We start from the raw sequence: 16071 nt of genomic DNA, 5'->3' as shown, positions 1-16071 counted from the left end.
ACCGAAATAGAATTGTCCTTTCCCCGAATTATTAAACCACATCAGTCATCACACAGCTGCTGCGAATATGTACTATTTTTATCTTCTCTCTCTCTCTCTCTCTTATTCCTCATTTTTTGAAGGGTTAGATTTAAATTATGATAAAAATTATATTAATTAAATTTAAAATTTTAATTTATTTAATGTTAATTTAAGTTAATAAATTGTTCTTGTTCAATGCAAAATTGAAGTAAGTTTATAGATGGTTCTCTTTTTTTTCATTTTAAATTTTAATTATATTCACTAATATTTAATAGGTTATGATATAGAATAAAATAATATAGGATCAAATTTTAATTAAGAATTATTTTAATTGTTATTTTTAATTAATATTTAAATATTTTTTAGTAAAAATAATATAATATTATTTTTCATTTACATAATCATGTTCTTAATGTATATTTATACCATATGATTGCCATATTAATTTATGCTAAAATAATATTAACAATTAAATTAGTAATTTTAATTTTAATTAATAGATGATTTTTTTCCTTTATCCCAAAATTAAATTATGTTTCATTAATAATTATTATACTATAATAATAATAATAAAATAATAAGATTATCTTCTAATATATTTTTAAAATTATATAATAATAAATAAATTTTCTTATATTTACAAAATTAACCCAATCTATAAACAACGTCACTTATAAGTAGCCAAAAAAGAATCTTCAATTGCTTCTCAAAATTTACTTAAATAATTCTAAAAAAATTTGACTCTAGAAAAATATTTTCTAGAATAAATATTTATTGTAATATAACTAAACATATATTTACTACTGTTTAAATTTATATAAACTCAAATCTAAATTCCCTCTACAAGAAAATCTAATTTAAAAAATTCATGCCTTCAAGTCTCAAATGCAGGGTAAGTTTTTTGTTTTAATTATTTGTTTAGCAACTGGGCAGATGAATAATAAGCAAAACATGTGGGTGCGTTTTACTAATTAAGAAGAATTTTGGGGTGGCAAGTGAGGAAGAGCCACGGGAGCTAACTATGATAACGCGTCAAAGCTTGTCACTGGCGAGACATCGGCGATTGATTGCAGCAATTCCAAGCAAGCATTCCACTCGCCGGACGTTTCTATAAATAGAGCAGCTATCTGGATATGCGAGCCGGCGACTTCCGTTCTCTCCCGTTGTTCAATTTCTCACTTCTCCGACGGAAGCCATAGGAGCTGCTGACATTCCAAACTCAACCATGAGCGTTCAATCCAAAGAAGAAGAAGCAAAAGAAGAAGATGGCCGAAACGAAGAAGCCCACCGTCTGTTGTCCTCATCTCCGTCGAGCGGCGACGACGACGACGAGGTAGCGTATGAAGCGAGGGAAAAGATCCTGATCGTCGATTTCGGATCCGGCGAAGCCCTTGACGGCGGCGATCTCTCCGCCACGCCGCCCTTCTCGTGGAAGAAGCTGTGGCTGTTCACGGGCCCGGGGTTCTTGATGAGCATAGCTTTTCTCGATCCGGGAAATCTCGAGGGCGATCTTCAGGCGGGAGCGATTGCGGGATACTCGCTTCTGTGGCTGTTGATGTGGGCAACGATTATGGGTCTGTTGATTCAGTTGTTGTCGGCGCGTGTGGGGGTGGTGACGGGCCGGCACCTGGCGGAGCTGTGCAGGGAGGAGTACCCGTCGTGGGCAAGGATTACGCTTTGGTTCATGGCGGAATTGGCTTTGATTGGTGCTGATATCCAGGAGGTGATCGGTAGTGCCATTGCCATTCAGATTCTCAGTAATGGGGTTTTGCCCCTGTGGGCTGGAGTTGTTATCACAGCTTCTGATTGGTAAGTAGTTTTATCCTTAGTTGTTATTTATTCTGGTGTGCAAATTGGGAGTTTTCAATCGTAATTGCATTCTTGACTTTTTTTTATAATTCGTTTGCCTTCAGTGAGGATAATTTTGAAGTGGGGTTTTTTTATTTTATATTGTTTGTTTGACAAATGGTTCCCTTACGAAAGTGCTGATTTTGGGTGAATTGATGTTGATTTTATGATTTCTCGGATTCAAGCGGGTTTTATTAAATCTGTACTTTGGTTCTTATTCCATGGTTTTGAATTTGTAATTAGATTTCTAATACGTTCTGATCCTTTTGTTTTTTCCACATTTAACTAAGTTACATAGTTTTCTGGATTGTGGTGTGTCATGCATAAGTGAAACAAGTGTCGAGGAGGATTATCTTTGGAACATTACCTCACCTTATAATTTTAATTCGAACATTTTCTTCTTCTCTTGTGAACAGTTTCATCTTCTTATTTCTTGAGAACTATGGAGTGAGGAAATTAGAAGCTGTTTTTGCAGTTCTAATCGCCACTATGGCACTGTCGTTTGCATGGATGTTTGGGGACACCAAGCCCAGTGGAAAAGAACTTCTAACAGGCAAAGACTTTATTTTGTTTTGGCAGATTAATTGCATTTTCCCTGGATGATTTTCCCCCCTTTACCCAAAGCATCAGCATAGGCCACGTTCACAGTGGAATTTTATTCTTCTTGCAGGTGTTTTGGTTCCGAAACTTAGCTCAAAAACAATTCGGCAGGCTGTGGGAGTTGTGGGTTGTGTTATAATGCCTCACAATGTATTTTTGCATTCTGCTCTGGTACAGTCGAGGAAGATTGACTCCCAAAACAAAGGTCGGGTCCAGGAGGCACTCAACTACTATTCCATTGAGTCGTCAGTTGCCTTGCTCATCTCCTTCATGATCAATTTGTTTGTTACAACTGTTTTTGCGAAGGGATTCTATGGCACTAAACAAGCCAGCAGTATAGGACTAGTTAATGCAGGGCAGTATCTTCAGGAAAAGTATGGAGGAGGACTCCCAATCCTTTATATCTGGGGCATTGGGCTATTGGCAGCTGGACAGAGTAGCACAATAACTGGGACTTATGCTGGGCAGTTTATTATGGGAGGTTTTCTCAATCTTCGTTTGAAGAAATGGCTGCGGGCATTGATCACTCGAAGTTTTGCTATTGTGCCAACTATAATTGTAGCTTTAATTTTTAATACATCTGAAGCTACATTGGATGTTTTAAATGAATGGCTTAATGTGCTTCAGTCAATTCAGATACCATTTGCGCTCATTCCTCTTCTTACTTTGGTGTCTAATGAGCAGGTCATGGGAATCTTTAGGATTGGGCCTATTCTTGAGGTGAGTCCTTAATTTCGTAATTTTATCATTTCATAATATTTATTTCTTTGTCAAGATGGGCATATGCTAATTTAAAACCACTCTGAACCCAATAAAGCAGTTATGTTTAGAAAGAACTTCTGCTAAGAATAAGAAAGAATGACTTTTAATGTGTTACTTCTTATGTCAACACTGTCAACCATCATCTGTCTGCTCCAGCCTCCAGCATGCTGTTACAAAAATTTTCAGTTGTTTAGGCTTTCTTATTGCATTAGATTATCATGAGGTTTTCTCCTTAATCCAGAAAATTGAAGAATATGTTTTTTTATTATTTGTTTATATGGGAACTTCTCAACTTCACAAGGCTCTCAAAAATATTTACATAATGAGAATCTTTCTATCCAATTCTTCAACTTTGATATTATTGTTATGCGCTTTCAAACTAATTAAACTGGCAGGTTGCATGTGGACTGTGACTGCAACACAAAAGCTGAAATGAAGAGGAGGGGGAGGGGAGAGAGGAAGGTGAAGTAAGAATTCATGGATAAGGATGATTATGGACTTGGAGGATGGAAATCTGTTTCCTAAATTTAGTGCAATAAAACACAAAATGCCATGTTCTAGTAAAAATTGGCAAAGCTTCTTAGTTTCATGTTATAAAGCCTTAAAAGAAATACATTTTTACAAAAATTAGGAAAAAAATATTTATATGGGGAGAACATGCTTAGTACTCTAAATAGTAAAGACACAAATTAGTGTTCTGATTTTTCATTGACAATCTGAATATGCGGTAAATAAAACATTAACAACATCAGATGAGCCCTAATGGTCAAGGTGACTGTTTGCTTGAGGCTGCTCCATACATGTTATGAATTTCCTTGGTGTTTGCAATCAGTTGGTTGAGCATTCTCATATATTGTATTGAGTCGTATTGTTGGCTATTGGCTTGTATTGTTGGCAGTAGTGATATTCTTTAATATTTTATGATAGAGGGACTTTTTTTGTGGACATCATTATAATTGTTCTGTTGCAATCTGTTAACTTTTCTAAAGATTTATCGTACTTTCTTATTTTTCTCTTCCACTTTTCTCTCATTTTCCCCTGCAATTAGTCTGTTAGAAATTTTTCTCAAGAATAGTGCAATGACTAGTTCACCCCCAACAAAGTTTACCTTCCTGACATTTTAGAATTATTCCCTCTGGGTTAAACAATTTCTTCAGTGCTATATGTGTGCATATGCCAGTTTATGCTATTTGTTTGGTTGGATTAGGCGGTCTCACTGTTGTATAGAACTATTCTTCTTTGTCATACTAATTCTTAATATCTGATTTTGTTTATCTGATTTTTTTGGTGAATGGTGAATGACTTATGCCTGCCTGTGCCACCCAACTCAACAAAGCATCAACTTAGAAATGGATTACGATTACAGGCTTTACAGCACTTAAAAATTTGTTTGTCATGCATTTGGGTGAATCATTCATTCATCCAAAAATCAGTCTTGCATAATACTCAATCGATCAATTCATCAATGTCATTAACCCTTGCATGATTAGTACATATTGTATCTATTGCACCGTTTTAAACTATTGGGATGGTATTGCTGAGACTCCTGGGTCCTTTCGAAAGCTGAATGTAGTGTCTTATGTATATGGCCCTCTTGATAAAATTTCAAAGATTGCGAGGCTCTATGCTTGCCAATATTTTTAAAGGATAGCTTTTAAGTAGAAATTTTAAAGTGTGAGAATCTGTTAAGTGTGTTAATGGTGTTTAGTGGAGGAAATTGTGATTAATAGAAGGTTAAACAGCTATTTAGTGAAGAATGAATAGAGGGTATAATTTTGTTAGACTTTTACTAAATTTACAAAGTTCTTTATGGGTATTTAGGAAAAGCAAGGGCATTTGCCTGGTGACAGTGTTATCTGATTAATTTAACTCAATATGTTGTAAATACTAAATATCAAAAAGATACTTGATGAGAGCTATGAAAACGTCTTATTATGTATATCACCAAGTGTTGGGCAAAAGTGGTTGGTCTCAATGTTATGAATGATTCAAAGGGTACTTGGAAAGGTGTAAAAAAAATGGATGCTAGAATCCTAATGGTGCTTTATACTTGGATGATCATCTGTGGTTGTTATTTTCTTAGGTAGGTGACTGGTGTAAAGGTTTGGTGGATATAACTTCTTTGCTGGGTGAGGAAATATCAACTGAACAAGAACTGTCATATATGTTTTACTTAGAAAATATTGTCAAGTTTCCTTGAAAAATAGGATTGATAGATTTTAGAAAGGTTGTATGATATTGTGTATTGATGATGTGGATGGTTGAAGAAATAGGTACCGTGAGAATAATTGAAGAGTAAACAGCACATTAGAGGTTGCCTTTGATCAATTGTTTTGTTTATGATTAGTCATATTTGGAAAGTTGTTCTAATTATGGTAATTTGATAAGTTAATGAAATTACTATAGATTACAGTAGAGCCCAACGTTTTAACCTCACACCAGACTGAACTAGAGGGCTGTCCATCTCCTGACCTGAACGAGTTCGACTAGGCCATTCCATCTGATCGTTCATGACATCAACATGATACACACAGTTACCATTATTTTTTCTTTGTAAAGGTTTGACTAACATGGTGGTTAGTGCATGTCCTGAGTTCCAAATTTTATCCTTGTAAGATTCAAGTGTTTTTCGGATTTTATATTTTTTTAATTGAAGTGGAAGTCCTGAAAAAGGTTGCTTCATTGGTATTTGATTGAAATATGAACACAATCAAAACCTATACCTTTAGGTGTCTCCCAACTACTCTCTCTCTCTCTCTCTCTCTTTGTGGCTCCCAAGATCAGAGATGAAAAAAAAACTGAAGCTTAAAGTTGGAATTTTCTTCTCAACTCTTTTTATTCCACACCACTGAACTTTGAAAACTGAAAATGGAGCTATTTTGAAGCTTGAATGTTGGTAGAAAGACATCGAAAAACTATATCTGACATTGGTCAATAGATTATGGAACCTATTTTTTTTTCTTCTTCATCATCCCCTTTTGTATTTCCTCCCCATGCATTATGTTTTAGATCACATAAACTTTTGGAGATTCATTAAGATTTTGGCATTTTATCAAAATTTATCAAAATAGCTTAAAACTTGGTTTTATCCATTTCAAGTTGACCAGTTCACCAGCTTGTCTCTAAGTTTGACTAGTACTTTGGTTAGTCAAAATTTGTGTACCCTTTATCTGGGTTTAAAGACACTATAACAGAGTGGTGAGTGGTGACAACTCTATCTGATCATGTGTGTGTGTGTGTGTGTGTGTGCGCGCACACGCGCGCGTGTCTGGTGATCTTCTTTAGTAACATCTTCTTTTGATGTTTTAGACATCACCTTTTATATATTTTGTATACCATATCATGTATGTTCCATTTCTTATATTACTTTTCTGGCCTAAGAGTTGCCTTATATTATCAACATTCTCAACAGTCCAAAATCATTTCATGGCCTAGCATTTGCTGAGTTGCCTTTTTGTACACCACAGTATTATTTGGAGCTCCATCTAAACATAATAGTCATGAATGTTTTTGTCATCATCTTGCTGAAGCTTCCCTAACTCCAAAAACATAATCCATACCCCTATTCCCTTAACTTCCACTACTCCCAACCCTTGTGACCAACCCAGAAATAAATGAGTGGTAGAGGCGAAAGCTGAGACAACCATAATGTGGCAATGGAGATGGCTTACTCGCTGAGAATGTTGGTGAATTGGAGGGATCACAAAAACATCGACAGGGTTCCATGGTGGAGATGTTAGAGGAATTCCACACTATAATAGAAGTCTTACATCCTAATAAGTGATCTTAATGCCAAGATGAACTTGATGGTTCATGTTGTGGGAAATTCCAACTTTATGGGGATAGAGTATGGAAGAACAAAGAGGCTAGAACCTCGAGCATATAGGGGTGCACATGATGCTAAGGAGTTGGAAAACTTCTTATTTGACATGGAACAATACTTCCGCGTGGCAAGGATTGACTTAAAGGAGGCGAAAGTATCTATGAATGACAATGTACTTGATGGTGATGCTAAGTTGTGGTAGCGTACCAAGTATGATAAAATACAAATGGATGATGTGTAATTGATTGTTAGGCAGACTTGAAGACAGCGTTCAAGGCCCAATTCTTTCCTGAGAATGTTGAATATAATGCTTGACATGAACTACATGACCTTAAGCATACTGGTACAATTAGGGAGTATGTGCAACAATTCTCAGCTTTGATGTTGGATATCTAGTACATGTCAAAGAAAGACAAGTTGTTCTATTTTCTTGACGGGTTGAAAATTGTGGGAAAGTGCATAACTTCATCGACAAAGAGTTCAAGACTTGCCTACCACACACATGCTGCCGCAGAATGCTTGACTAATTGCATTAGAAAGAGTTTCACAATGCCCAAAGAGAGTGGCATGGTGGAAACAACGAAAAGTCTTTCAAGAAGGGTAAATCCAAAAGCAGGAAGCCGATAGCAAGGCATCAGCTTCAAAGGAAGCTTTGCCGTCTCGGTTGTTTAACACCTCTTGTGGTAAGGGTAAGATGACATGCTCCTTCTATCGAGGCCCTCACATCATTATTGATTGCTCTCACAAGTCATCATTCAATGCCTTGCAAGTTGCAAGCTTCCATTGCTGAGGGAACACAAAAAGGATGAGGAGATAACCCTTAGGATGGGTGCAATGCAATTAATGCATTGGAGAGGTTGGCAAAAGAACCGAAAATTGCCTAAGCGAAAGGGTTAATGTTTGTGTATTTGCAGATCAATAGGAAAAAGGCACCCATGCTATGGTGGATAATGGGGCTACCCATAACTTTGTCTCACGGGAAAAAATGCAGAAACTAATCTAAACTTAGAGAAGGATTTAGGACGCATGAAAGTGATTAACTCTGCAACTTTGCCTACTGTGGGAGTAGCCATGCAAGTGACTATGAAGCTTGGATGGTGGATGGGAAGTGCAAATTTCATAGCCCTGTAAGAAATAAAAAATAAAAAATAAATTTGTAAACCATAATGCCCTCACCAAAATAATTGCATCTCTACACAGTTAATAGTTACATGGAACATAGTGTGTTGTGGGTTGTAATTTTTAGGGAAGGGATTCTTCACTTAGCTTGGTTTGAGATATGCATTTACTATTTTGGATCATGGTGTGCTTTGAAGCTCTTTAGGAGGCTGGAGGCTTCAATTAACAAAAATTGAAGTACTACGAAATTGTTTATTTAGTTCTTGCATTTTGGTAATTTAAATAGTGTACTGTTGCAGTCCAAGTCATAAAAGGGGCCATCAATTGGGAATCTGACCCTGGACCGCAGTTTGAGGTTGGGTAGCTATGATTTCAGCTCCTATTTTATTATTTATTTTTAACAATTTATGAACATTGCTTTTGTACTTATAATTTTTTCTTTTTAAAGAAAAAAATCTTTTTTTGGGGCATTATGTAGGGGTGAGCATAATTCAGGGAAACCCGAATTAACCGACCGAAATTGGTCAGTTCGGTTCGGTTAAGAACACAAGATCGGTCGGTTCGGTTATGGTTTTACAAAGTTCGGTTAATTGGTTAATCGGTCCGGTTAAGAGGAATGTTAATTTGGTTAACCGAAATAATCGATTTAATAATTAATTAAAATTTAAATATAAATTAGTATATGTTAATTTGTTAATATATTAATTAGTATTTGGTAAAAAAATCTACAATTATATTATGTTTTTATTAATTAATTTCATATTAATTCGGTTAAATTCGGTTAACTGAATTACCCGAAAAGGTAATTCGGTCGGGTTCGGTTCAGTGAAGCCCCTCTATTTGGTCGGTTCAGTTAACAGTTCTCATTAACCAAAAATTTCAGTTAATTCAGTTAATTAACCGAATTTGGCCGAATTGACCGCTTGCTCACTCCTAGCATTATGTTTCATTTTAAATAAATAAATAAACGAGACAGGTACTCTTATGAAACATTTGCTATGGATAGTTCTCCTAGTATCGCATGGGTCAAGGGCATCCAAACTAACAGATAATGGCAAAAGCCGCAAAACTTCCTTATTCTCAACTTGTAATCATGGTCATAAAATTTCCTAGGCTGTTGGATGATGGTTGATTTGTTTTCAATATTGGTATGTAATCTTGGTGCTGGCCATATTGTGGATCTGTAAATTATTTCTTGTCACCTGATAGATTATATATTTTCATAATTTATTTAGTAAGAACACTTGATCAAGTTATGGAATGGTTAAAATATAAAGAGGTTGATTGTATAAAGATGCAGTGAATATTTGTATGCGAGAGAACTAATGGGAACAGGCTGGCATTTTATTTTGTTGACTCTATATTAGCAATAGAAAAACCAATGTACACCATACCCTAGAATTTTAGAGTGCTTAATTAATGATGGTTTTGCTACTGAGTTTACTGTTTGCCACAGCTACATAATATATTTTATTGCCTTACTGAGTTGTTCTAGATGCTGATTTGGCATGCCAACCAAGAAAAATGTTTTACCACTAGACTGGATTTCCAACTTTAAAACCAAATCGTGTAGGATGCTTCCATCAACACTTGGAGTTTACTCCTCCAGAGCTAGAAGGAAAAGTTCTTGAGTCTCTGCCTTGACAGCTATGCAGTCCACAAAAGCATAATAAGCATTAGCCTTTCTCAAAGTATGTTGTATTCAACACTCCCAAGTCCCAACTCTGATAATGAGGGCTTTGCAGTCCAGAACCAGGTTCTTGTAGGATCTATTCAGATGGACAGACAGCTGAATCGAAGTCAGCTACAGTGTTCCTTGTGCCCCTATCCCATGCCAGTTTCACTTCCATCCATTTGCAGCTGTGTTTGTAGCTTCCTCAAGGAAAAGGTAGATTAGTCTCATAACCATTCCTGTACCCCAGCTAGACAGGACATCCTCCATTGATCAACTTAAGGAGATTCTGAGAAGGGTGGTTCCGCTTCACCTAAACTTGCTTTCCACCTGATTGCTATCAATACATCTGAGAAGGCCGTTCTAAGGGATAGCAATTTATTTAGGATTTGACTTAATTCTGTTAAGTGGTTATCTAAAAGATTTCTCCTCAGTCGTCGTCATCCAAAGCACCCAGATAGCTACAAAGAATGTTTGTTGCCCAACCATGGTTCTGCTTGAACCATTCTTTAAGATCCCACCCAATATTAGTGTTGCAGAGAAGAATGTTCCCATGTCCCCTAGTTAAATGATTTTTTCTTGAACCTTTCCCAATCACTCCCGCAACACTGAATTCACATGTAGGAACTATGGAGCTTATATAGCTCACCAACTGGAGCAAGAATTTGATTTTCTGTAGGCATTTTATTTGCCAAATTAATCTCAACTTGGGTTTTGCCATCTTAAGCATTACTCTGTATTGGTTTATCTTCCTCCTATTACTCCAAGACGGGTAATAATGCCACTCACCCGCCAATCATTCCAAGGGAGATATCCTTGCCATTTTCTACTCTCTGCTTAAGACTCCTCACAAGGCATGCATTCCTTTTGAAATGCCATGCGGAACAAAGGCTCTTAACCGATAGCCTATTAGAGAGGCATTGCAAGCAATTAACTTTTATATATGTTCAACTAAGAATTTTGCCAGCCGATTTTTGCAAGCTTGAACAAATTGCAAATTAGCGAACCCCTAAGACCCAATCCTCCACTATTGATACACGTGTGAATATCTTTGATAATTTGGCTCCAAAGATTGGATATCTAGTCCAATGGAATAGCATTTTTGGTTTCTGGCCAACTACTTTGAATGTGATTTTTAAGTTAGGCGCATGTTATGAAAAAAAAAGGGAAAAAGGAAAAATGAAGCAGGTTCTCATAAATGTGTGAAATTAAATAAATTGAAATTGAATGCCTGCTTATGATATCAACTAACAAATTGTTTCAATTTTTTTCTCAAAACTTGTCTTTCTTTTTGGTACTGTAGCGGGTGGCATGGACGGTAGCTGCTCTTGTAATCGTGATCAATGGGTATCTTCTGCTGGATTTCTTTTTTTCGGAAGTTAATGGATTGCTCTTTGGTTCTGTGGTCTGCATTAGCACAGCTGCATATGTAGCATTTATTATTTATCTCATCTCACGTTGCGACGTCCTCCCTTCCCCTTGGTTTAGCCTAATGCTCAGCAAGACATTTGCCTGTGGCGAGAATTAAGTGAATGAAGTCCACAGAGAACTCCCAAATTGTGCAGTATTGTTGACTTCTTCTTCCAGAGGTCAAGTGTGCTTTCTTCATAAATATTTCTAGCCTCAAACCAAACTTAGCATACAGCAAAAGCTAAAAACATTGGCAACTGCACTGGCAGCAATGTTCATAATGGAGCAAAAGTGCTGACTTATCATATGAGCTTCCTTCTGCAGCATGAACAAAGGCAATTTATGGTATTGCAGGATAAAGAAACCCCTTCTTTCTTTCTCCAGTATGAACAATGCATTTTTGAGAATGTGCAGGATGACTGGTCCTTATTACACCCGTTGTAAACAATCCATGTACCATATGAGCTAGTTGGTTCCTGATTCGACTTTAATGAATAAATAGTCGAAAAAAATTTGCAATCCACCTGCTGGGCAGAATTTTTGAATGAACCCACTCCCCCACTTTCTTTATTTCCTTTTTTTTTTTAATGTTTTGTTGCCCCTTATAAATCATTCTCATGAGGATGACCAAGAGGTCCCAAGATTACGATCTGCCACACCATGTCATAGGTTGCATAGCCAGAGGCCCAAGTGAAGTTCCTCATGAAAGAAAACAAAAAACACAACATGATTTCCAAATCTTGGATGGTGAGAACTGAGAAGGTGCAGCCATTTGTACTTTTTGAAAAATAAAGTGAGACAGGCAGGTGAAGAGGCCATGACAATGGCTGTTAAGATAATGGCATATCTTAACAAGATTAGTCAAGTCAGAGTACTGGGCACTCTGAAACGCAGTGTGAATTCATCATGCAGCCTTGATATGCAAAGGAATTTTAGATAGTAGGGAAGAACCTTGGTAGAGGGACGTTTACTCAGGCTACCAAAGTAGCGTGCACGGCAACTTGCCAAGTTCCATAGCCATTTTTAGAAAAGCTATGATGGCACTTTGTTTTCCTTAGAATTTGAGTGCAGCTCTTTTGTAATTTAGCTCACTAGTAGACTTGACTCTTGTATTATTGAATTAAAATTTTATTTAAAAAAAAAATGTTCTCAAGCTCAAATTTACTTTTATTTACATAGCAATACGATAGTGTAAATTATTTTTCCATGAAGAAACATTTTATTTTACTCTAAATATTATGCTCTAAAAACTTTTATTTGGTATATATATAATCCACACCAAACCTATATTTTATGGATGCCAAATCACGTGCATACCTAATCTTATTTTTTAATATTAAAAAATTAAATTTGTATGAATTGACTCATTCTTGTACTTGAAATTTAAAAAAAAAAAATTGCTTTCGCAATGATTTATTACCATCATTCATTGTCATTGTTTATCGCTAATTTGTCACATACTCGAATTCTTATTATATATTTACTTAATACATTGTTATACACTTATGTAGTGAAATTCTTTCCTTATTCATTTATTATATATTTTAGTGTTCTTGTGAATACTATCCAATTATATTTCGCAATTAGTTCCAAAAATTTTACTAGATTTTCCAATATTACTATTTGAACTTTAAAAAAAATTATGATTTCATGCCTGACCTAACCGAATAAACATTTTACAATACGCATACACATGTTAGTCACGTTTTTTTTTATGAAAATTGAAATGTGTGTTAGTATTTTCATATTTTTTGTAAAAAATAAAATAAAAATTATTTTTCACAACCCATTCAGTCCTATATTTAACGTTTTATAAAATCAACATAAAGGATCGTTATGTTGACAGATAAAAAATATTCTCATGTAATGACATTCTTGGGAATCTCATTTCCAGAAATGGAATGTTTATGTCATGAGAATATTTTTGTTTAATTTGCATTGTAAGATTCGGAAAAAATATATACAATAGTCACTTTTTTTTTTTGCTAAAAGAGAGCGGCACCTCTATTTATTTATTAATAAACCCTCACTTTTGGCGGAGGAATACCGTGGTTACAAGTTAAACCAACCAATCAAATTAGGACAAACAAAATTAAACATAACTAACAAAGAAAATAAAAACATAAAAATAACCAAAAATATACAATAGTCACTTGTCAATATATGATTTAATATAAAAAGCTTAGCCAACTTTCAAGAAGATGACCATTATATCTTTGACATGCGTATATCTCATATATGAAGAATAAATGCTAAATACATGGGTGGTAGACTGTCTACAAAGTAGGCTTATAACTATTGGAGAAATAAAGGAAGCTCGGTACACTGGTTCAAGGAGGTATGGAAATGTGGAAGTATTCCCAAACATGTATTTACTCTTTGGATGAGAATAAAGGGGAAGTTAATGACAAATGATAGAATCCTAGCAGAAGAAATGAACTTACAATGTGTGCTCTGCAATTTAGAAATTGAAGCCAATGAACACTTGTTCTTCAAATGTAAATTCACAAAGGAAGTGTGGGATCAAATTAGAGAATGGCTGGGTATTACAAGAACTATGTCTACTCTAAAAGCTACCTTAAAGTGGCTTCATAAGGAGGCCAAAGGTACTGGGATACAGGCAGTTGGTAAGAAGGTTTGCTTGGCGGTCATAGTTTACTTCATATGGCACACCCGCAACAAATGCAAGTTTGAAGGGAAAAAGATTTCTCGCTCAGAACTACTTGAAATGATTCAAAGGTACACATTTAGAGTAGTTTATGACAAATTTAACATGTATAATGTTTAAATTGTTCTCAGTTTTATGTTATTTGTTTCAGAACCTTTGTTACTTTGTTAGGAAGACTGTGTAACTTGAATTAACTACAGTTACTTGGATAGGGACTTGTATCTTTCCCTTTTTTCTGGGTATGCCCAGTGAACTCTGTATATAATATTTTGACAAATATATATTTACTTTTATTGATAAAAAAATGCACTTTAAATGAAAAAATACAAAGAACATATGCTTTAATTAAATTTATGTCATAAAATTCTCAACCATCATATTTTTATTTATTTTTTTAAATCAACACTTAAATAACCCAACTGTTGTTGTAGTATATGACTCATATAGAGTGAAACACGTGTATAAAGAAAACAAGATGATGCCGGAAGTGGAACAGAGCGAAATTTTTTTAATACTTTTGTACGTTTAGGGTTAGTATTTTACATATGATGTAATCTTACTTTTACATAATGAAATCCAATCGTCGCTCGCTCCTGTGGATGTAGGCATACTGTCGAACCACGTTAAATCTGTGTATTTTTGTTACTCTATCTCTTTGTTTATCTGTACTATTCATCATTGTTGACCTTATAGGTCACGCCCGGTTTTGATAATGACAAATACTTCTGTATTTAATAAATATCTAAGTTCATGTGCAGGTTCATATTAGCATATCATCAATGACACGTGAAAGCTCAAAACTTGAAGACAAATTCATGCTCTTAATTGTAATATTTTTGTAATAAAATTTGTCTGTAATAGTAATTACGGTATTCAGTTTGTAATAAGCACACACATCACATGCATGGTTTATTTTGTAAGCTCAAACCAGATACAAACCAAAAATGACCACAGAAAGACCTTAAGGGTCTTCGGTCGACCAACACCAGACTTTTTTGGTGTCTTCAAATTGGACCCCAAGTGACCTTAGGACACACACATTTACACATATGTTTGTTAGGCACTTGAATAGAGCTTGTATGTTTCGAAACGGGACCGAAATGCACACATGGTGCACTTTCGGTTGACTAACCAAGTTAGTTCAAAAAGTCCTAGTCGACCGAAACCTCCCTGGGTCAAAAGTTTGACCATCTGGTCGACCGAATCAGGTAGTTCAAAAGGCCCTGGTCGATCGAAACCTCCCTGGGTCAAAAGTTTGACCACCTGGTTGACTGAACCAGGTTGTTCAAAGATCTTTGGTCGACCGAAACCCTCCTTGGTCAACATTTGACCATCTGGTCGACCGAGCACTTTTGTACTCCAACTACCCGGTCAACCGGAGGGTCCTCGGGAGAATTCCCAGCGGTCTGGTTGACCGAACCAGCCAATTCAAAATGGTCTGGTCGACTGAACCTCAAAAAATTGAGAAATCGCCCTCTTCTGGTCGACTGAGCCCTTAGTTCAAAAGTCCCCTAGTCGACCGAACCATATGAGTCTTGGTCGACTGAAACTGATCTAGTCGACCAGACCTCTCGGGTTGCCATAATTTTTACCGTGGATAAATAATTTTTAAATAAGGTTAAAATGGTTTAAGTGTCATTAAACTTTTCCAACAACCCCTAATAGGTCCCCAACGGTCAAATATTTTGGTATGTCTATATATACTGTTTCATTTGGGAGAATTAAGAAGTGATTAGAAAAAACCAAAAATCAAATTTCTCTCTCAAGCTAAATACTTCTTATTGCTCATACTATCTCCAAATCTACTCAAACTTATCTACTTCATCTCAGTATCATTTGTAAGTGTATTTGAGTGTTATTGGTTTGAGGTTTTGCTCTCTCATTCTTTGATTGTTTGAATCATTTTTTCTCAAGAGCATTACCTAAGTATTCTTAGGGGGCTTTTCTCATAAGCCTACTCTAAGAAGACTTTGCTGAACTTCTAAGTGTTGCATTCTCATTGCTATCTTAGGAAGTTTGTATTTGTTTTTGGCTTGCAAAAATATTTTCAAACGTACTCAAATATCTTGTGGAATTCTTATCGATATATTTGTGAAAAGATATTTGTGTATGTTATATTAATCTTTGTGGCAATATCCATTCAAGTCT

General features: G+C 35.6%; 1 protein-coding gene across 1 annotated transcript; it reads left to right on the top strand.

Moving 5' to 3' along the window:
* Positions 1–956: 956 nt before the first annotated feature.
* LOC131161343 (metal transporter Nramp2) lies at positions 957–11778 on the top strand. The gene is made up of 4 exons (XM_058117048.1): positions 957–1830; positions 2286–2422; positions 2540–3189; positions 11149–11778. Exons 1-4 carry the CDS (start codon positions 1247–1249, stop codon positions 11371–11373), a joined length of 1596 nt encoding a protein of 531 aa, XP_057973031.1. The 5' UTR covers positions 957–1246; the 3' UTR covers positions 11374–11778.
* The last annotated feature ends 4293 nt before the right edge of the window (positions 11779–16071 follow it).

Source organism: Malania oleifera, chromosome 8 (genome assembly GCF_029873635.1).
Source record: "Malania oleifera isolate guangnan ecotype guangnan chromosome 8, ASM2987363v1, whole genome shotgun sequence".
Taxonomy (NCBI): Eukaryota; Viridiplantae; Streptophyta; class Magnoliopsida; order Santalales; family Ximeniaceae; genus Malania; species Malania oleifera.
This window is presented reverse-complemented; position numbering and strand designations above follow the sequence as displayed.

Coding starts and splice junctions, on each gene's coding strand:
- LOC131161343 (XM_058117048.1), top strand. CDS start 1,247: ATGAGCGTTCAATCCAAAGAAGAAGAAGCAAAAGAAGAAGATGGCCGA. Junction 1,831..2,285: donor GTTATCACAGCTTCTGATTG/GTAAGTAGTTTT, acceptor TCTTGTGAACAG/TTTCATCTTCTTATTTCTTG. Junction 3,190..11,148: donor GGATTGGGCCTATTCTTGAG/GTGAGTCCTTAA, acceptor TTGGTACTGTAG/CGGGTGGCATGGACGGTAGC.